Source organism: Parasteatoda tepidariorum, chromosome 3 (assembly GCF_982258835.1).
Source record: "Parasteatoda tepidariorum strain Cologne lab strain chromosome 3, Ptep-v5.0, whole genome shotgun sequence".
Taxonomy (NCBI): Eukaryota; Metazoa; Arthropoda; class Arachnida; order Araneae; family Theridiidae; genus Parasteatoda; species Parasteatoda tepidariorum.
In genome coordinates, this window is record NC_141757.1 from 18,298,173 (window position 1) to 18,321,101 (window position 22,929).

At 28.7% G+C, this 22,929-nt stretch overlaps 2 protein-coding genes across 3 annotated transcripts; one reads left to right on the plus strand and one right to left on the minus strand.

Annotated features, from left to right (window-relative positions):
• Window positions 1-625: 625 nt before the first annotated feature.
• LOC107455259 (tubulin-specific chaperone C) lies at window positions 626-5,051 on the minus strand. Of its 2 annotated transcripts, none has more exons than XM_016072766.4 (2): window positions 4,790-5,051; window positions 626-2,005 (listed from the first exon to the last, which is right to left on the minus strand). In XM_016072766.4, the coding sequence occupies exon 2, from the start codon at window positions 1,951-1,953 to the stop codon at window positions 913-915; it is 1,041 nt and encodes a 346-aa protein (XP_015928252.1). In that variant the 5' UTR covers window positions 1,954-2,005; window positions 4,790-5,051; the 3' UTR covers window positions 626-912. The 2 variants fall into 2 exon arrangements, with proteins under 2 accessions (XP_015928252.1, XP_015928253.1); XM_016072767.4 differs by having other exon boundaries at window positions 4,614-4,865.
• On the plus strand, window positions 5,050-22,842 carry Mettl2 (methyltransferase-like protein). The gene is made up of 8 exons (XM_087158903.1): window positions 5,050-5,451; window positions 8,630-8,721; window positions 10,408-10,616; window positions 15,609-15,658; window positions 17,125-17,185; window positions 17,930-18,069; window positions 21,167-21,339; window positions 22,570-22,842. The coding sequence occupies exons 1-8, from the start codon at window positions 5,372-5,374 to the stop codon at window positions 22,707-22,709; spliced, it is 945 nt and encodes a 314-aa protein (XP_087015029.1). The 5' UTR covers window positions 5,050-5,371; the 3' UTR covers window positions 22,710-22,842.
• The last annotated feature ends 87 nt before the right edge of the window (window positions 22,843-22,929 follow it).

Consider the following 22,929-nt stretch of genomic DNA (forward strand, 5'->3'; position numbering starts at 1 on the left):
AAAATGGGTCCGGGACTTTATAAACACCCTGTATATCTTACATCAAAATTATTTGATTAAGAAAGTCTTGAATTTAATGAAATTTTTTTTTTAAAATCAAATATTGCTAATAAGAAATATTAATTAATGGAAGGTTACTTTTATAATAAGAAGATACTATAAAAATTTTTAATATATTGATCTTAAACTATTATGAGATGTTTAGTGTTCTATTAATGAAGTTAAATGTTAAAACTGTCTGTTCTAAACTAAGTAATTCTGAAATTAAAAATAGTTTATTATTCTTATATGAAAAAAATTTGCCTATATTATACTCAAATAGAACAAATTATACTTTTTTTTATTACCTACTTTGATTTTTTTTTTAAAAATAAATAAGTAGATCAGCATTTAGATTACTAATCCCACATTAATTGCTTTGTAGCTTTCAATCACACTATACACTTCTGATGTAATTTGATTTAAATTCTGTTATTTATTTATTTACTTGATAATAACTGCTAGGTAGAAAATTCAATGATCTCAGAAAATTCTTTTATTATAGAAGGAGAAAAGTGTAGAAAACATATAACACAGTTTTTAAATATAAATTTAAAAACCGTGTTTTATAAGAAATAAAATTAAGTGTAAAAAGAAAAATTCTTAGAAAACTTTATTCGACATTCTCCTTAGAAATAAAAAATACATTTCTTTGAAATAATTCAATTCAGTCCAGCTGAAGCATTAGTAATAGCCTTTGCATAGAAGTAAAAATGTGTTTAAGACTATAGCCCTATTTAGATTTTACACTCAACAATATTAGCATTTTAGTGAGAGAATTAATAGATAAGAATAAAAATTTCAATAAGTATTATAGCTCTTAAGTTATAAATTATCACATAATTGAATAGCATTTCCTAACAAATTAAATAATCAGCTCCATATTTGGTATTTTTCTTTTCCTAAAAAGTCCCAATTAGGTGAAGGCGTGCCAATAACAAGCCAATTAAAGTCATCGATGGAGTCCCAGTTGTTAATATCTTTATCAAAACCAGCATTGATGAAATCTTCCTCTTGCCCATCATAAGACCAGTTATAGGGAGCAAAGTATAAGCTTTTGCTATCTTCTATTATAGTTCTACTGGTGATATGCAAATAAAAGTCACAGTCGGTACACGAATGAATCCTCATTTGCTGACAAGCCAAAACAAAAGTACAACGGCTACAGTTCTCGATAAAGACAGAGGTGGAAACAGGACCGGCAAAGATGTGGCAGTCTGTAAGACCACTTATGAAAATAGTACTAGGTGCACCATAAAGATAAACTCTGCAATTTTGCAGATGATGAAGGCCCACATCTTGCTTTTCAATTTCTTCTCTGTATTTGACTAAGTTTTCGCCAGAAATATCTTTAAAGCCACACTTGCAAAGCTTCAAATCGAGGATGGAATCACTAGCATTGTTGGAGGTTGACCTTTCCACCAGAGGAGGAGACTTCACTCCATTCTGAATCTTTTTCTTATTCTTGAAAGCAAACTTCTTTTTTGGTATCAGATCATTCTGAGCAGATTGAAGGTCATCCTGCAGAATTTTCAAAGCTTCCTGCCCCTTCTTGATGTCGTACGTCGGCAAAAACAGAGTAGAATCTGACAAGAACTTTTGTAGTTCTTGAATACTTTTCACTACCTTATCAAAATAAGAAATCAAATTGCTTTTATCAACATTGGTAGCATTCATCAGCATTGTCTCAATCAACTGCTTTTGATAGTTAAACGTGACGTTGAAATAATCGGTCTGTTCGTAAACAGAGGTTCGATTGTCTTTTTCACATTTTTTCCTTTCCATTTCTGCAACCCTAGCCTCGGATCTTTGAACCAATTTGTCGACCACTTCTTTCTTCTCTGCAGCGCAATCCTGCACTATAACCTCAAAACTTTTTTGATCCTTCATTGCTGCTGGAATATTATTGAACATCTTATGAAACAAATTTTCTTAGAATTTGTACATTTTCACAGCATTTGAAAACCTATTGAAGAAAAAAATAATCTATTATAGAAACCATAGCAAACTATTGCAAGAACATGAATACCATAGCAGTAAAATAACTTCATGAATCTTGGCTCAATAAGGGTTCGAAGGGTCGTTATTTTTCCGAAATTGGTCCTATACAGAATCGTCCGTTTCACCCGATACTTTACAACTAATATAGAATTGTCAGATTCACCCAAAATCCGCCTGGCAGAACTGTGATGACATGGTTACAGAATGTTAGAGTTTTTGCAGAAAGGTACTTCATTTGGGAAGGGGAAAATTTAGGTTTTCCTTTCTGCATAATTTTTCGAAAAATGTTTTTTTCTTCAGCTTTCTTGTGCATTAGAGAGGAAGGAAAAAAATAATCGTGATTTTATTATTCTCATTATCGTGATTTTATTATTCTCATTGAGATTTTAAAAAATGACTGGCTTTCTCAAGAATTTCAAATTAATAATATAAAATAAAAAATTCAGTATCACAAAAGTTTAGTATCTCATTTAAAGAGTGATTCACACGATTTCCTTGTCGATCTTTATTTTGGGAGTTACTGCAAGGATTATATTTTTATTTTATTTATTATTGTTTAATTTACTTCAGAATTTTAATTTGTGTAATAATTTAAAAAAATTAATAGAGAAAATAATTAGTGCATTTATTCACCTACAAAATGCGAGAATATCGCCTATAGTGTATTAGAATTTAAAAAAAATATTACTTTTACAATATAAAAAAATATTAGTTTGTCTACATTTTTTATTCTAAGCTTTTTTCTGTAAACACAATGTTTCTGTTACTTTAAATTAGTAATTGTTATAATTAAAAGTATCTTAAAACAAAATATATTAGTACGAGAGAAGTTTGGCGCAGAAAGCCTGAAAAAAATTCTGCCACAGGGCCCAATATTTTATATTTTTTTTCAGCCAATATAGACTCAATATTAAAAAATCTAGAAATCCCAATATTGGTCCCTCGGTGCATGTTCATATAGGATCCATATTGAGCCAAACTGGAGTCAATATAAAATTGTTGCTAGGGTAATCTTATTGAATTCAAATATTCAAAATTACCCACAGGGAAAGATTTAAAAAAGTATTTAAAACTATGAACCAGAATTAAAAACAGATCTACAACATTTAACATGCAATTATAAAGATATAAATTATTTCACTATGAGAAAAATTTAAATATAGCAACAATATTTATCAAACCATTGAAGTAATATAAAGATAATAGCAATGATGTTTAAAAAAAAAAAAAGAAGTTTAATTGGATTTTGTTTAAAGACATCAAAATGTAAAAACTAAACATGTGATTGCAGGAAGAAGAAATTATCTGAAATTTCTTTCCCAACATGCAGTTTTTTTCTTCTTGTAGTACATAAAAAATAAATAAAAGTAAATTATTTATTGTTTTTCTTAATATTACTTTCTACTATTATTATGAATAAATTTCTATTATTCCAAATTAAACTCTTAAAAATAAAAATAGATTTCATATATTATATAGAATAATCCTGTAAGATTACTTTATAACATAACATGTTATGAAAAACATATTGAAAATGGTATTTAATTTAATCATTTTCTAATTATTATATAGTAAATAAGTTATAATTGCTTATATGATGAGAAAAACAATTTCCAGTCAAAATTTGTAATAAAATAATTAATACAAAACAATTAGGAATAAAAACTTATTAAGAATAAATATTACACAATATTACTAAACATAACTTCAAGCAGAATATATAAAAAAATTAATTAGCAAAGAGATTTTCTAAGTTGTCACGAAAGAAATAATAGAAAAATGGAAGATGTTATATACAGTAAAAGCTCCAAGTTACAGAGCCTAATCCAAAGAAGTCTATTTTACTCAACCTAATTAAAAAATTCTATCTAGTTAAGTTTCAAGGCTTATCAGAAGCAAAAAGTTAGAAAATAAAATTAAACAGTCAAGTTCAAAATACATTTATCCAAATATTAATAGAAAATGACAAAAGGATTTAATTGTCCAATTGTCTGTTTTCACTTAAAATTGGTTTAGGTTTAACCCCAAAAAAGGAACTTAAAAAAAAAAAAAGTGAATATCTAAAAAAAATTAAAATGCATGTACCAAAGATCTGTTTTAACTGGAGGATTTGCACTTAGATTGTTATCTAACATTATTGATAGGGACATAAGTATTGATAAAATGCTAAGTGATGAAAACTAAAAATAACGGCAATTGATAAAACTTTACATCATGATATAAACAGGTGTTTAGAGATAATGAAAAATTTTTTGATACAGTATGTAAACTACTTATTAGAGAAAAAGAGCTTCATAACATGTTTAGAAGAAAAAACATTATCAAACTTAAGGTTTTAAAATACAGACAAATAGAAACTTTTTAGATTAAAATACATGATAAAAAAGTAACGAAAAAAAGGAAAAAGCAAGCGGTAACATACTTTTTAAAAATATTTAAAATATAAATACACCAGAAAATATTCATTACATTAGTAGAAAAGTAATTAACTGCTTTCTATTGAATTGAGAGGTAAATTTTGAAAGTCGTTTTTACCATGACAATAAAGAATAAGTATTTATTTAAAAAATTACCAAATTTGAACATGTCAAAAATCATCAGGGTGCAATATTTTGATAGGCGTGGTCATCGCCCCAAATGATAGAAAGAAATTTCCAACGAATTTAAAATGAAAGAATTCTCAAACAAAGTAGTAGCAAATGTTACAATAGACTATAAAAACCATAAAGTAATCAAGAAAAATCATTACTTTTAATTCAAAGAAAAACCATGTAGCACCAAAGTAAACAACAGACCACCATTAGTGACTCATTTCAGTTTGAATCATCCATAATAGACCGCTTTTTTAAGTAAAAATTTTTTCTTTATTATTGAGGAGACAGAAATTGAATAAAACTGATAAACAAACAATCAGGACTAGGAATTAGTCATAAATTTTCTGTATAAATAATTTCTTTCAAATTTCATTAAATTTAACAGCTGGATATTTAAATTAACTGTAACCTAAGTGCTATAAATTGCAATTCGTATAATAGTAAGTTTAAACGCACATCAGTTTTGCGGTTCGTATAAAATAATGAAATATTACATAGAAATAAAACTTCAGTAGGGTGAAATGCACGTTAGTTGAATAAAAGATTGAAAAAGTTGCGAATATCGCCACTTTTAAAATTCTACTTTCAAATTGACAACAAACAAATCGTGTACTTGGTGTATGTTTGTGTATCATTTGAATTTGAAAATGTTTTCTTGAATTAAATCTTTTTTTTACCTTACTATTAATAAATATTTCGAGTGGGAGGCACGAAAGCATTTAAAATATTACAAAAAAATGAGTGAAGATCGTAAGAAACCTCAGTTTGGTACTAGGTATTTGCATGATCCGGATCAAGTTTTTCAACATAATGCATGGTAATAGTGCATTGCTTTGTTATTTATATTTGATTATTCAAAAAATAAATCATATTCTTTAAGTTTATGAATGAGTCGTGTTTTACTGTCTCAATTAAGCTGTTTTTCCTCGTAATATAACTTAAAGCTCTTAAAATTTTTGTGCAGTGTAAGATATAATTCTTTTAAAACAGCATTGATTCCGGAGTTATTCTTCAAATCTATTAAGCTCTGAGATATATAATTTTTTTTAAAAATTAGTAGTACTTTTTCAAACCTTATTTATACTTAGATCCAATCAATAAATCGTTATTTTAAATTTTGATTATCTTTATGAAACTATTTAAAGTAATAACAAAATAGCAATTTAAAAAAAAAAAAAATTACAATATTTCTAATATAAATATCTTAAATAATTTATGATAAGTACATGAATTAAAAAAATTACATTTGTATAACCCAATTAAAATAAAATAGCTAAGTTCGTTAATAAGGAAATATGTTTCTTTGGTAAAATCTTTCAACATTTATAGCAGTTCTTTTTAACTTTTATTTCAGCAAGAACCGTACTTGTCTTATTTGTTTCTTTTTCAGCTTATGTAACAAAGAAAAGTTCTGAACTAAACTAACTCCAGGGTTCCCACGGTCCTTGAGAGTCCTTGAAAGTCCTTGAATTTTTTTTGGCTGAATTTAGGTCCTTGAAAGTGCTTGAAAAACGTTTTAGGTCCTTGAAAAACTTGATAGGTCCTTGAATTTGTCCAATACTGCCGGCGGCCCTTTTTATAAAACACCCGCGGATCTTTCTCGTTCTTTCTGTTTTGTTCCCGAGCTCTCTCACGTGGTTTTTAATGCCACCGTTTCTAACTGGGCCTAGCGTCTTGGTGTCTGCCAAGCGCGCGGAGCACAGCAGACAATCAATGCGTTTGGGGCGAGACTCCACTTCATCTTCTGTAGCATATGCTTAGATTTTCTTTTTTCTTATCGAAACTGGAATACTCTCGAATTTCGTAACAAAATGTACCTTGTAGTTTTCAATAAATTTGCCGTTTTACCATCCGCACTTGTCCTTACGTTTGCGTCATTTCAAAACTTTATTGTAAAGCGTATTCGCAAAGGCACGACTTCCTATTTGTGTTATGTAGTTTAGACTAGTTATGCCTGGAAAGTGCTATTTTAATCCCCATTGGATGGATAATCAAGCTTATAAAGAATGGATTTTATCGATGTCCGAAAAGAAGTTCAGAGCCAAGTGCCGATTATACATGAAGGAGATCGATATCGCGAAAATGGAAGAATTTGCTCTGAAATCACACATAAAAGAAAGGTAAAACAAAAAAGCAGTCTCATGCCCTGAGTTCTCTTTTTCCAAAGACATCAACATCTAATTCATCTGGTGTAAATACTCCTTCAACATCGTGTGCCCCATGTGAAACAGAAACTTAGTGGCCGAGGTAACATTGTCTTCTTATCTGGTCAAAAGGAATGTGCTTGATGCTGAAATTCTCTGGAGTTTGAAGTGTATCACTAGTAATTATTCATGTAACTCCCGTGAAGGGATTAGTAAATTGTTCTCCAAAATGTTTACTGATAGCTGTATAGCGAGACAATTTTTTTGTAGTGCCACAAAGTGAGCCTATTTGGGCTCCTTTGGATTGGCACTATACTTCAAAGGGATTCTTATAAATGAGATGAAGAATGTTGATTGCTACACTGTACTCTTTGATGAGACGTTAAATCAGTCTCTACAATCTAAGCAGATGGACATTATGGTAAGGAATTGATAATAAAGTTTGCACTAAGTATCTTACCTCCCAATTTATGGGTCATGGAACTGCAGAAAATATTTAGTCCTCTTTTTACAAATGCATGGATGATGGTTAAAAACTCTCTAAAATACTTCAATTATCCATGGATCTATGTCAATTGGAAATTCTATTAGAAACTTCAGTGTGAATTAAAAGAGAAATATTCCCACCAGATCATATTCATTGGCAATTGTGGATTACACATAACGAATAATGCTTTTAAACATGGTGAAAATGGGATATGTTCCTTCTAATTTTTATTTTCAGAAAGAATTGTTGCTGCATAACATTTAGAGAAGGTTGTGTAAATTATGGATGAATAATTTCAGAAACGATGTTTAATAGAAGAGAGGAGGGGGTCATGGAATATGGAATACCTAAGATTTAGCTCTGTCTTTCATGCAGCCTTCACATGGAAATACACAGAATTAAAGGATTTCACCATTAACACCTCGTTACCATTAGTTATAGATTGTGCTGAAAATGATTTTGTGAATTAATATGTAAAACCAGTAGTGTTGTTTTTAAAAAAATATAAATTTTAGTCCATAATACATATACTCTCTTCTCTCTATATAGGCAAAGCATTTAGGTATTATATTTGAAATTAATTATTGCCCCAGCAAGCATTGTTGCTTCTAGTAAGATAGAAGAGAATAATTTTTAAAATTGGTCTTAGATTAAGGTCCTTGAAAATTTTGTTGAGGTCCTTGAAAAGTCCTGGAAAGTCCTTGAATTTCAATCTCATCATAGAGTGGGAACCCTGTAACTCCAGGAAGACAAATTTAACAGTCTGATGTAAAACCTAACTTAAGATTATTAATAATAAAATTTCATACTTTTTATTTGTAAAATAAAGTAGTTTTAATAAACTTTGTTTATAATGCCAGGATTTGAAAGAAGGTTGGTTATTTAGGGTTTCATAGCCGATAAAAGTGAGGAACTGCTGCTCTAGTGGCAGCATATTATGAATTTCACTAGTAACTACAGACCACTGCCAATTTGTTACCGTAAGATCTTTTAGCGTATTTATTCCTGTTTTGATGTATATAGCAAAGATGCCAACTGCACTAGATTTGGCGAAATATTTTAAAACACGGTAGAGAAACGCAAATTTTTTGCTGATTTTCGGTTAATTTTGCCAACTTAAGGCTCACCAAGGCTTAAGTGTAAAAAGGGGGCGTATCACATAAGCTTTCAAATTATTTAGAAGTAATGGCGAGTAAAAACCCTATGAATGAAATTTTTAAACTAAGAATCATACATTAGATTAAGACTACCACTCAAAAATATTTATCCACTGTTCGGAGCAAGTTGGCATCTCTGATATAGTTTTATAGTATTTAAAAATATTGTAAATTAGTAAATAATTAATGTATTGCATTAATAATTAGGGATGATGTTGAATGGGATGAAGATCTGAAACGAATGGCTGATGAAAAGATTAGAGCTAATTCTCAAATATTGGTATCAAGTAATGAACAAGGTAATATAAGTTTTCATTTACCTAATTATAGTTATTAATATTTACATATAATTATCTATATATTTAGAACTTTTTTAAGTGCCTTTAATTATATTCTCTACTTTGTTTTGGGAAAAGCAGGTTGTGTTCCAATTAGTAAGCGTATGTCTTTCATTTATTTATGCGACACACTTTTATTACAAATAGACTCATAATTAAATTAATAATTTTGACCTGATGGTTAACTGTTCTGGTGGGATCCCATACGATCTCTGGTGTTGCTTACTTCATATCTCCAACTTCGTCCAACATAACTCACTGCCATCTATCAGCATAAAATGCTATTACTTAGTTTTATTATACATAATACCTTTGTTCTGAATAATAGTTCTGAATAATAGTTGAATTGAATAATAGCTTACTTCATATCTCCAACTTCGTCCAACATAACTCACTGCCATCTATCAGCATAAAATGCTATTACTTACTTTTATTATACATCATACCATTGTTCTGAATAATAATTTGAGGTTTAAAATTGCATTTATTTATTTTTGAAAATGAATTCAATTTTTGAATTTTATGTTGTATCAATGTTTTTTCTTTCCAATTCACATTGATATATTTAATTTTGAACAAATTTAAAATGTGCAATATTAAATTTTAGATTTTTTGGATTTTTTTTTTAAACCTTACAGAGCAATTTCACTGTCACATGCTGTGTACTGAGCAATCAGATATTATAATTTATCTAAAGTTTGCTATACAGTTTATATTTATTTTATAAAAATTAATTTACCTGCTTTTTTGTATTTGCAAAATTAAAGTTAACAGAGTTAAGTATTACTTCTGAAGTATAAAGAAATTTTAGGAATTAAATGGATACAGCAGTACTTATCCATTAAATGGGCCATAAAACTCTTACTTCCATAGTATTTAACTATATTACGTACTTAAGTTATGTACCCATATTAAAAAATTAGGTTTCAACTACCAGTGCACCTATTTACATAGTATCTGTAGTAAATATTAATATAATTAATTAAGCATTACTGGCATCAATAATAGCATGATATTTTTTACTGCCCACTATAACCAGTTGTTTTACTTATATATCTTTATAAGTTGTCCTTTATTTTTATCATTTGGTCTGCAGGCTGCTGATAAAAAAAATTTAGACTTCTAAATTTTTAAAAATAGTTTTTTTTTGCTATTTGTCATTTTACTAATTTTTTTAAACGCTAAACAAAATGGATGTTCAAAAAAAATTTAATAAAATAGAAAAAAAGTAAACAAACTAAAAAAAATAAAAATATTTGAATTACTTTTGCCCGACTAACCGAAAACTACCTAACTATTCTTTCTTCTGATTATTAATTCATTAATTAATTTTAGATTGTGCCATGTTTATTACATCTATGCTTGACTTTATAAAACTATCAATATAAATTTTGTAAAAGCGCTTTTTAAATTTAGTTTTTTTGGCATAACTTATTTTTATTTATCAATTTTTTGAACTTCATTGTGGCATATTGCACTTTTCAAACAAAAGTATGCATTTTTATTTTTTCATATTTTTTCAATGCTCATTGACCTTAATACCTTAGCTTTTATCTCTTTTCACTAAATAATGAATATAATAACTATAATGAATATAATTCACTAAATAATGAATTTAATACCTAAATAATGAATTTTTCTTTTCAGAAAAATATGAAGATGAAGCTAATCTATTTTGGGACAAATTTTACAATATTCATGATAACCGATTTTTTAAAGACCGTCACTGGTTGTTTACTGAATTTCCAGAACTCAGTTTGACGTCGAGTGCTTGTGAGGACAATAGTTCGAAAAATTCTTTTCATGGAATTGAAGCAAATAATACTGCTAATTTACAAAAAATTAACATTTTAGAAGTATGTCCTAAATCTAACTATATTAAATAATTAATTTTATTCTTTACATATGAACTTTTACTTCTCTTTTTGCATTAATATTTTGTTTAATACCATCATTATTTAATATTGAATCTGTTTATAATAAGAACTTTTATAGCTTGTCATTACACAAATTTTTTATATGTTTTTTAAATCTCAATAATTACGACTTAACAAGTTGTAAATAAATTAAAGTTAATAAACATATAATTTGTGATGCAGGTGTTTAAGAACCAATATTCTATTATGTTAAGTAGCGATTTTTATTTCTTTATTTACTTAATGTATTATTTTTATCAGAATTTATCACAATTGACTGATGTTACTTATCGAAATTCAGAGCTTTGTTTACTTTGGAGATCTTTGTTTATGCCTATTTTGGTGGTTGCACAGTGTTTCATCAGAGGGCAGGCTGGGTGCAATATACGTCATAAGTAATAATTGTATGTTTTACTGAAATGCATGCCAGGATTAGGTAATTGCCTACATTTATCTTTTCAAGTACAGTAGAACGCCGATTATCCGAACTGTTTGGGACTGAACGTGGTTCGGTTAATGAAAAATTCGGATAATTGGAAAGTTGCTTTAAATCGAGTTTAATGATTATTATTCATGTCCTAACTTCCCTTCACACTTTTTCCAGGTTTAGGACTGGCAGTACTATCTAAAATAGCTTTGTTTAAAAGTTTTTTTTTTAATTTTTAAATATTTTTAATTTATTTTTTTAACCTTTTTTTCATTTTGAACTTTTTTTTAATCATATTTCAGCTAACTTTTTTTTTTGTCAATTACTAATTTTAACACATTTTACTTTATTTTCCATTGTAAAAGAAATCCAGCCAAGACTTTTGTTTCAAAGAAGATGCTCTTTTTTTGAGCAGCCATAATTCTTTTTAAATAAATCAATTGAACTGGATCAATATCATTTTGACGTTCTAACCAATTTATTGCAATATCTAATGAATTGCATGCTTCTATATGAGAAGGTTCACTATCTTGAACTTGATCACCTACTTCTTCCTCTTCATCTGAGGAGTTCCAATTTTCTTTCAAAATTTCAGCAACAATTTCATCATCAAACTTTAAATCCTGGGACATTTTCAGTGTTTCGACACCAGTATTCTATTTTTCTATTTTTTCTGCTGCATAACCTGGCATCTTTTCAGTCGGAAGATCTACTGGTTTAGAAATTTAGAAAAATTGTTGATAAGTTGAAAAGTATTCTAAACTTCAAAAAAAAAAAAAAAAAAGAATTCAGACATAGTTCGGATAATAAGGGTTCGGATAAACGGCGCTCTACTGTAATTCTTAATAGTTAATATTAAATGTTTAGCTGTTGGCATCAATATAATTTAAATTAGATAACAGGATAAATGCAGCTAGGTGTTCATTTCTCCCTGTCTTTCTCCTTATTCCGTTGAGGAGCTGTAGTATTCTGTTCCACACCTGGCAGATATGATCACAGAAAGATAAAGCCTTGGAATATTTTATAACCTTTGTTGAACAGCCGACCCAATTTTTTGGGTTTGCAACTGCTAGAATTCTGCTTCATAGCCTTGTAGTTTTGAACCCAACCCAGAAGACAAAGGAACTCCTGGATCAAGTACTGGAAGAAATGTGCAGACGTGCCAACCTAGCAAAATTAACATTCAGGAGTTTCCCTAACAAGAATTCAGGAGATTTCAGGAGGGGTAAAAAAAGGTGCATGGTATGCAACATTTGGCACTTCTAAGGAATTTTAAGTAAAAAATTTATTAAATATAAGAATGCAAGAAATTTTACACACTAATAGAGCAATAATTGTTTAAAAATATTAAATGGAAATAAAATAATTAAACACAGATTTAGCAACACAAAACTATATTAGGTAGATACTCTTTAAATAAATACCATTTCCTTAATAAAACATTATTCAAAAACCCGACACTGTAATAAAAATACACAAAAACTTTTAAAAAATAAACAAATTGAATAAGTATTTTATTTTAAAAAACCAATTCAATACTAATGTCTGTACAATAAAGAACCAATTATCCGGGATGCTCGGGACCATCGCTATCCCGGATGTCTTAATTTCCCGGTTTCCTGGATCGACAAAAAAGTGTCGTTAATCGATGTTTTATCAAACCCAAATTACAAGGAAAAAATGTAAACACATTTTAAAGTAAGAGAAAAAAGAAAAGCACTCCTAAATCTAAAAAGGAAAAAAATTGTAGAAAAATAAAATTTAAAAGAATAAAAAAATTTGCAAGTTTAGACAAGAAAAACAAGTTTAAAAAATAATTACGATTCCTAAATCAACTAATAAACAAAACCAATGATTAAATAACGCAATATATTTCATGGGGGGGGGGGAGCGAAAATAAAAGGAAAACCTATTAATCTAAATAAAAACAACACTTGAAAATTATCGAACCGAAACGATAGTTAAAAAACGGCACTAGCATAAATATTAAAACCTAGAACAAGGCAAGATCAACGGACTTTAAAAAAAAAAAAAAAAAACTAATGAAAAAATTTGGTAATACAAATAATTTTATTGAGTGCAAAATTTATCATGAAAAAGAAAAAAAAAACGTAGTGGAATCAGAAAAACGAAACTGCAATCTGCTTCATAAAATAATTGTATGCTTAAATTAATAAACAATTCTCCTTTTTTTTTTTATATAAAAACGCGATTTTTAATTAAAGCAGGTGTGATTCCACATCAAGAAAAACTTGCGAATGATACCGCACTTCCAAAGAATCAGAATTTATTCAAAAGAAAAACATTTTATTTTTATTAATCGATGTCAAATAGATAAATATATTTTTCTCTTTCATCTTCTGTTCACTGATATGCATGTGCAATGCATTTTCCCCACCCCCTCGTAAATCAAACTAGCAAACGAAATCATCATGCCACTCCTTTGAGTTTAACGACCTAAAAGAGAATAAAGATCTAAAATCTTCAAGGTCGCGGAAGAAATGACGTTTCTCTGGGTAAACGGGGAAAAAAATTCTTCCCTTCCTCACATTTTCCTCTACTCAACTTCAAGGATTAGTCCAGTTTCCGCTTTTTTTTTTTCATATCGTTTTAGTTCAAAATGGCGGGAGAACCGAGCAAATTTTTTTTCCGGATTATCTGGATACCAGATAAATGGTTCTCTACTGTATGCATGAAAAAAAGAGTTGCAGACTTAGCTCTCCGCAATTAAGTCTTGCTAAAGTCATTGGTACATGATTTGTTGAAATTGATCCATACTTCCGTTTCGACTTAAGACATCCTTGAATTTTTTTTTTTTTTTTAAATATACGAAGTACGAAGACTAAACGAATAATTGATATCACGTTGCTAGTTTACGAGCTTGTTGCTAACCGTGGAAAAATACGCATTAAAAACTATAAAAACAGCATGATACAATATCAATTCCAACTATCGAGAGTACGAGTTTCCCCACTCCTGAACGGACGTCACTCGATAACGACATGTGACGTCATTGCATTCAACTCCACAGGAAAGAAGAGGAAGATTTCACCCGCCCCCAGTGTAAGGGGGCGGGTGAAATAGGAGTGTTTTTAGAGGTAACGTTGAAGAGGGGGGAAAATAAAGCATGTTCAGCTACGCTTCAGGCAGATGGTAGTTTGATAAGAGGGGATGGAATTCAAGCTGAAAGAAAAACTTACCTTCGCACTCGCGGAAAAATTAGGTAATTTTGAGTTTGGCCGTCGATCGCAGTAAAATTCGGGAGTTTTTCAAATCAATTCCGGAGGGCGGGAGAATAACTCAAAATTCGGGAGACTCCCGCAAAATGCGGGAGAGTTGGCACGTCTGAATGTGCCTTCGCGGAGCACTTTTTGTTAGAACTAACCCGCATTTTGCGGTACATGTAGAGAAAACTATAAAGACCCCTCACATTTAGCCTGACGGTAAGGGAACTTTAGCCCATGATCCCTCTACCACTGAGGATATTTAATGTCAGCCCTGTGGTCAGTGCAAGCCGGGTGCGGAATTCATATCGACCAGCCATCGCTGAGATTTGAACCCAGTTCACCTCATTGGAAGTTCAACACTCTGTCCTCTGAGCCCCCATGACTAACTATGTAAAACTAGAGATGCTGAGATAGTCTGAATTGTGCTGAACCAAATAAACAGCCAGAATTTGATTAAGGTAACCCTCTACCATCGGCTGCTGCACAGGCTCCCAATGCTCAGGCAGAACAGGGAAAAACTAGAATTCTCAGGGAATTTTATTTTAACTCTAAAAAGTAGGGAAAGTTGTAATTTTTTCCAAAAAACCTGGAAAATAACCAGTCTTAGAATTGGCAGTAACAGTAAACAGTTATTGAGATTTGAGTTAAATAATTCCAACATCTTTTTCAATTATTTCATAAAAATTCACTTTTTAGTGAAACTATTCCATGTTTCCATTCTCATTTATTTATATATTTTTGCTCACAAAATCTAATATTTGACAATAAAAATAAATTTTTTTTTTTAACTTTCTGATGAAAAATGGCATGGTATCCATAAAATATGGTATGGATTTACATTGAAATTTACCTGATATACCTGGAAAAGTCGGGGAATTTGTTTCTGAAATTGAGTGAAAACCCTCTGCATTTACTTGAAGAATCCTATGCCTGTTTTAATAGTGGTTATAGTGAAAACATTATGTATACAAATGTACCACAGGGTTGGGCCACTAAGTTGTGTAAAAGAAGTATTAGTGCTATTAAACTCATTGTAGATGTGTGCTATGAGCTGTGTAAATGAGCTCTTAGTGTCATTGTATGGTCATGGATGACTCCCACTAATATTTATGTTAAGTGCTGATTCCCTGTTTCTCTACTTTTTTTGATTAATGATCCTGTAGTAAAATCTTGTTTTCTGCAAATTTCTGTTTTAATTGCATGTGTGGTACATCAGAAATCTTTTAAAGTTGTATACTTGTTCTTTATGGTTTGAACTTTTTTTTTCTCTCCCTTTAGGTTGGATGTGGTGTTGGAAATACAGTTTTCCCAATACTCGAAACTAATAAGTATATTAAATTTTACTTCTCATTTTATTATTTACTTGACTCTTGTGTCCAGTTTATTTGCATGATCTCTTTGATTTTTATTTAAATTACTCTAAATATAATCCAGTTAGAAAAAAGGGCAAGGAAATGCAATCTAAAAACTTCGAATTCAATGTCAAAGTACCAGAAGTTTCAGGATCTCCAATGCCTTCAACCTCAGTTGCACCCTAAACCAGAATTAAACATTTGCAAGAACACGTGTCAGAGAGGGTATTCTAGATAGACCTGGTGCTGCCATCGCGGTAGTATTTCCATATGGTTTACCACAGAGAGAAAAAAAAAATAGAGAAGATAATATAAAGGGAAAAAAAAATTCAAGATGAAATTATGAAATACAAAGGTTCTCCTATCATTGCAGACAGATGTAAAATACAACAAAAACTGAATCTGTAGAATTAAGTAATAAAATAGGAAGTCAAACTTCAAGATATTTACTTTGATGGATGTAAAACAAAACTTTGGTAAATAAAAGAGGCAAACGATGCTTGTTATCATCATAAATCTGAAATAGAACAATATGTACAGTGCTTCAGAAAAAAATCGGACCACCCTAAATAACTTTTGATCTAATGATCAGATCTTCATGTTCTAGGACTTAATATTATTGGTTCAAGGTGGTGACCTCAAATATGCTAATTAATAAATGCAAATGATATTTTAAGTTACGATACTAGACATAAAAACGTACTTTCTCTGAATAAACCTAACTTTTTTTTCTACGGATAAGGATTTCTGACCCCAAAAATATAGGGGGTAGGCCCAATCTGGGAAATATGATCTTAATAGTTTGGTTAGAAGAATGATCCAAAGTTTGGACCCTTAATGTTAATTTTACTTTTTGCATATTTCATCATATCTTTGAAACTTTTTAAGCAAATTAAAAAAAAATTGCACACAATTATAAAAGTCGTTTGTTGAAAGATAATTTCGTGCAAAAATTAAATGTTAGTAAATATTTATTATTTTTTATTATATTATTTAATAATAGGTGAACAAATTTTAAATTGTAAGGTATACAATTTTTTACATCAATTTAAAGTTTGTAATTTTACATGGCAAAATACAAAATTTGAGCAAAATCTGTTGAACAGTTTCTGAGAAATCGAATTTTAGAAAAGTCATATATTTAGATTTGGTCTAAAACATTTGTGTCTGATTTCATAATTTTAAATATGGTCTGCACTTATTAATTAACGGCATATTTGAGATCACCCTCTTGACCCTTAAAGAATGAGTCCTAGAATGTGAAGATTCGATCAAAAGTTATTGAAGATGTTCCTTTTTTTTTGGTGCACTGTACATGTACTATAATTTCTACTGATTGCTTTCTAGGATATATTTGCTTTCATTTTCTCAGTATATTGGATTTAAATTATTTTTTGATAATTAGAGTTAAGAACTTTAAAATTATTTTCATATTTTTTCAGAGATTCTAATGTATGTGTTTACTGCTGTGATTTCTCTGAAGTTGCTGTTAATTTAGTTAAGGTATAACGATTTAAATATACTATACATTTTTTTTTTACTAATATTATTTGAACTATAGCTTATTTTATGTTCAGTAATATACTTTAAATAATAATACTTTAAATAATGTAAATATACTTTAAATAGTTACTTTAAATATTCATGGGTGCCAAATACTTGATTTTCCAGTAGACTGAGAGATTTCTTCCTTTTTCCTGTTGTCATCATGTTTAGTAGAGCTGATTCTCTTAACATATTAAAAAGTTATAAATATTCTTTTTTTTTTTTTATTGTCTTCTGCCCAAGTCTACCATTTTTTATACTATAAATATCATTTAAAAAGTTTCTTGCTATGAAAATAAATTTTAAAAAGAATAACTATTCCCATCTGAAAATTTTAAAATTCTGTCCCTTTAGCTGTAACCTTTGAAGTTGAATGATCACTTTTAACAATCTTCTCAAATCTTATGGCACCAGCAGATCATATGTTGGTAAAGTTAGTTTATAATCACCCAACATATAACAAAGCATTTTCATCTCATGTTAAATATTTGAGTTTTTATTGAGTCAATTACATATTCGAATGCATTTCTTTTAACAGATTTAAATCTGAAAATATATGGAAAAAAATATATATATATAATGAGAAACCATTTATTTATTCAGGATTAAGAGTTTTAATTTACATGTTTTATGACATTTCATTCTATATAATAAAATCTGGGATTATGTATTAATGTTTTTTTTCCCCTTCATCTTTCTCAGAACAATCCTTTATTTGATGCACAAAAATGTCATCCCTTTGTCTGTGATATATCCTCCGACCAGTTTGATGCCCCCTTTGAAGAAAATAGTTTAGATTACATCATTTTAGTATTTGTTTTATCAGCTATTCATCCTGAAAAGTAAGTATTTTGCTAATGTTTATTATAATATGAAAAGAAATAACATAAATCATTGTATTTTTTAAAATGTTTACCATTGTTTAAATAAACTGAGATTTCTATGTTACTAAATGTTATCTTTTTTTATCACACAATTGCAAGCATATGTGCAGAATTAAGTAAATATAGTAAGTAGGTTTTTTTAATAAAAAGTATTTTAAAATATAGCTACGAAAATTTGATTACTGACATTTGAAATTACTACAGTTGATTAGGGTAGAAACAGAGTATTATGTATTAACTGTCCTTAATGTGTAATTTTAGAATCCTAGTCTAAAGTAAAGTTTAAAAAGTACTCATATTAAGGGTCGATTAACATTTATGCACAAAGAAACAAAAATGATATCTAAAAAGTCACTATTGAGAAGGATGGGGTGAAAAACATCAAAACCAGTTTGTTTGACTGACAGAACCTGGAGATTCTTCTTATAACTGCCTTTTAACTCTCCTCTTTTTCTACCAGTTTTTGATGTTTTTAATGATTTATTGGATCTGGGTAGTATTTTTGATTTTAGATCTCTTAAATATTAATTTGTGACCTTGAATTTGTATACTTTATCTACTTAATGTTTAGTTATTTCTTAATTTTCAATAAGGATTCTAAAAATATACATAAATAGTGGTCATTACAGAATACCTTGTTCTATGAACACTTTAAGTCAGTGGTCCCCAAAGAACTTTCTAGATTGCTAGCTAGAACTAGTTTGAGAGCTAGAACTTTTTTTAAACTTGTTTTGATCCTCCAAACCTGTCTATATTTCTAATAATACAGTAATATTCAATGTATATTGTATGAATAAATAAAAGGATAATTACTTTAAAAATTGTACTAGTATCTCTGATCAAGCCTTTCAATTTTAAATTAAAATAATCACATTCAACAATAAAGAAGTCTGTTTCTCTAATAACCATTCACAACATTTATTTCCGACCTTTTTCATTTCAACAAATTCCACTCCAGACTTGAGAATTCTACTGTACGACAAAAAAACTAATTTTGTTGCTTTTATTGATAAAATGATACGATGAAAAAAAATTTCATTTTCCACATTATATATTTTTAAAATAAATCGAAGTTTTTCTTTGATTAATATACTCATAATTTCTGATGATTTTTATTCACAAAGTCTAGAGCTTCCATTGATAGTTGGTCAATCGCTTAGTGTTCCATGGCCAAAAAAATTGGAAACTACACTCTTTTAAATTGTTTTTAAGTTAGAGACTTCACTTGAGCTAATCTTAATATTGACAAGGTGCATAGCGTTTTTAGAAAGTGCTTATCTTAGATTTAAATTTTTTAAGAGCCCTTAAAGTTGCTTTTTTTTATTGGGGGGGTTGAAAAAAGTGCTTAATTTTTTATCTTTTAAAAAGACCTTTTTTTTTACCTTATTGATTATCGTTTTTAATTATAAAAAATGCCTAATTTTCTCTGCAGTATTTATCAGAAACTAGTTATTTTATCATGATTATGGAAAGTTTTTGGATTTCATTGATTTTATGTTTATAAATTAAGAACTTTAAACGATATTAAAAAAAATTTTTATTACTTCACAGACCCTAATTGTGATTTTTTTTTGGAAAGTGATTAAAAATATTTAAGAAATATTTAGAGGGTGCTTATTTTTTGTTGGAAAATCTGGCTAAACCTCCTGATTGAAACAAACTTAGTTATAACATGAATTATACATGATATATAATAATATAATATAGTTATTATGTGAATAAGTTCCATAATAACACTTTTTTCAGTTATAACAAAAAATGCTATTCTAGAGCATAATGATTTATCCAATATAATTATCAGGGTTTATAAACCCTTGTCACCATGATGCATACTTGCTAATGCTTAATATTTTAGTAAAATTCATTTATTTTTTTTAAAGCCTGAATATTTTTGGTCTGCTGCTCCCAAGAAATTTTTAATTATTGTAGATACTTAATAATGTACATGTCAGTGTGATAAACCAAAATTGGCGACTGTCGACTTTCACGGATAAATGTCCACTGTAACATAATCACTTTATCAAATGTCCGAAATAGATGCTGGATTTGATTTGATGTTAATTATCTGATTTGAAATTAATTATCTGTACTATTATCTGGTTAAGATTAAGAAAATTATCATTGTTGAGAATAGCAGGACAGTATGGATATTTTAACTGCCATTTTTTATTGTAATGTTTTTTTAATTTAAAAATCTCTGCCTGTTGTACCCTATACTGATTTTTTTTGTCTGGTATTTCCAATACAGATATCAAAATATAGAGTAAATAAAATATCAATGCATAAATTATTACAGGGCTGCCATCACTTTCTATGCTTTTTGTAAATATTTATCCCAGTGGTAGCTATGTTTATGTTTTATTTTATTATTTTTTAGTCATTTAAGCTTATTTTTCACGCTACTATAAATGATTTAACAGTTGATGCAATGCCACTTTATTTCAACTTTTTAGTGGTAAAACATTGAAAAGATTGGTAAAATTACCAAAAATTCTGAAGGCTTTGGTTTTTAAATGTCTACCATTCTAGTAAATATTTAGCAAAAACTGTAGTATTTGGTTGACCTAGTTATTATTTAATCGGACATAACAAATTTTACGGACGTTCACCAATGATGTTGATTGTATATTGACATTCACTAGTAAAAGTTAAAGTTCCCCAGATTTTGGTCTTCTATGGTAACAAACATTTGAGGCATGTGTGAATATTATTTTAATTATTTTTTTACTTAATATTTAAACATAAAATCTTAGTTTTTTTCAAAAATTAATTGATTATCATCCTGGATTAACTTGTGAGTTTTAATCGTTTAAGTAAACTTTTTGTCACGCTGTTCAAAATTCATTTGGATTTGTATAAACATAGTAATTATTAAATACTTCATGAAGTAATGAATAATTTAATTTTCTTCTTTTTTAAACACATAAATTTTTATGCTTAAATCTGAAAATAAATCTTAGTACCTGAATTCAATTTTGTTTTACATCATGACCTCTTTATTTATTTATTGTTATCCTATATTTGCTTTGATTTTGCTTTAAATTGTTTTTTCCAGAATGCAAAGTGCTATTAGTAGATTAGCAAACTATCTGAAACCAGGGGGTCAAATTTTGTTTAGAGATTACGGGAAATATGATATGGTAGAACTTCGTTTCAAGCCTGGTCGATGCCTGAGTGAACACTTTTATGTGAGAGGTGATGGCACTAGAGTTTTCTTTTTCTCCGAAGGTAGGCATTCTCTATTTTGAATTTATTCTTTACTAATTACTTTTCTATTCCTTACTTATTTCTAATTATCTTTCTTAATAATGTAATTTGATAATACATTACAATATTTGTCAATTTTTTTTTAAAAAATCAGTGCTTATTTTGGATAATTCACACTTTTTTAGCCTCTACTTTGGATTTCAATGAAACAGAGTCTACTGAATAAGTTTAAAGCATATTAAATGTTTCCCTGCTCAGTTAATAATACAAGTGATATTTTTTAAAGGTAATCTCAATTAAATGTAAGGTATGCTGTATCTAATTATGATTGGTTTTCGCACAAAGTTGCTCTCTACATAAGCATATAAATTGGAATGAGTACTCAAATTGTGTTATGAAGCAACTAAATTTTAAAAAAAAAAAATAATTTTATTACTTTTTAATTGTAGTATAAAAAAAGAGAGAGAGAGTATTAAAAAATTTTATGATTTCAGGAAAAAGTGTCGATACTTCCTAATTGCTCCCTGTTTCCTATTCTAAAACCTTCCTATTCCATTTGCATATCTATATATATATTTCTAACTGAAACTAGTAAGGCTCTAAGAAATAGTCTAAATCAGTTTTCAAGAACTATCTATTTTCTATCTTTTTCCCTGTTAGGTCAAATCAAAGCAAATGTTTTTTTTTTTTTTTTTTTTTTTTTTTAAATTTATTTGAACAGGGTTTCACTGGGTCAGGGAGAACAGGAAAGACCTGGAATTTTCAGGGAATTTTATTTTAACTCCAAAAATCAGGGAATAGTCAGGAAAATTTGCAATTTTTTTACCAAAACCTGGAATATTTCTATACCATACCTGGAAAATAACCAGGCTTAAAATTATTAGTAGCAGTAATCAGTTATTGATATTCAAGTTAAATAATTCTAACATCTATTACAATTATTTGTTTTGAAAATTTCACATTTTAGTCAAACTGAAATGTTCCCTTCCTTATTTAATAATATTTGTTTTACACAGAAAATATAATAAATCACATTACAAATAAAAGAATCAAAGTATTTCTGATGAAAATATGGTCTCAATTTTCATTGAAATTTACCTGGTATGCCGCCTGTAAATGTCATGGAATTTTTTTTCTGAAATTGAGTGGGAACCCTGTTTGTTTGAAACTAATTTTGGACATTTGTGAGATTAAAACTTTCCAAGTCTATCAAATACTATATGCTCATTATTATTATTTTATCTCTTTTAGATGAAGTGGATAAATTGTTCACCACTGCAGGATTAGTTAAAACTCAGCTTTACAGTAGCAAAAGACTTCAAGTCAACAGAGGAAAACATCTAAAGATGTACAGAATATGGATTCAAGCCAAATATATGAAACCATTATGAGTTATTTAGTTAAAATTAATATGTTGTTATCCAACCATTTATTTATCATTTTGTAAATATGTAAAATCTAAAATTTTAAGTATTGTTAAAATGTGAACATGAATAAAAATATCTAAATATTACATTTTAAAAATTGTTTGTTGTTTCAATTTTTCTGGGTCACCTTTGAGTCAGGGAAATTTAGAATTGTAATGAATTTTGATTTTGAGAAGAAAAAAAA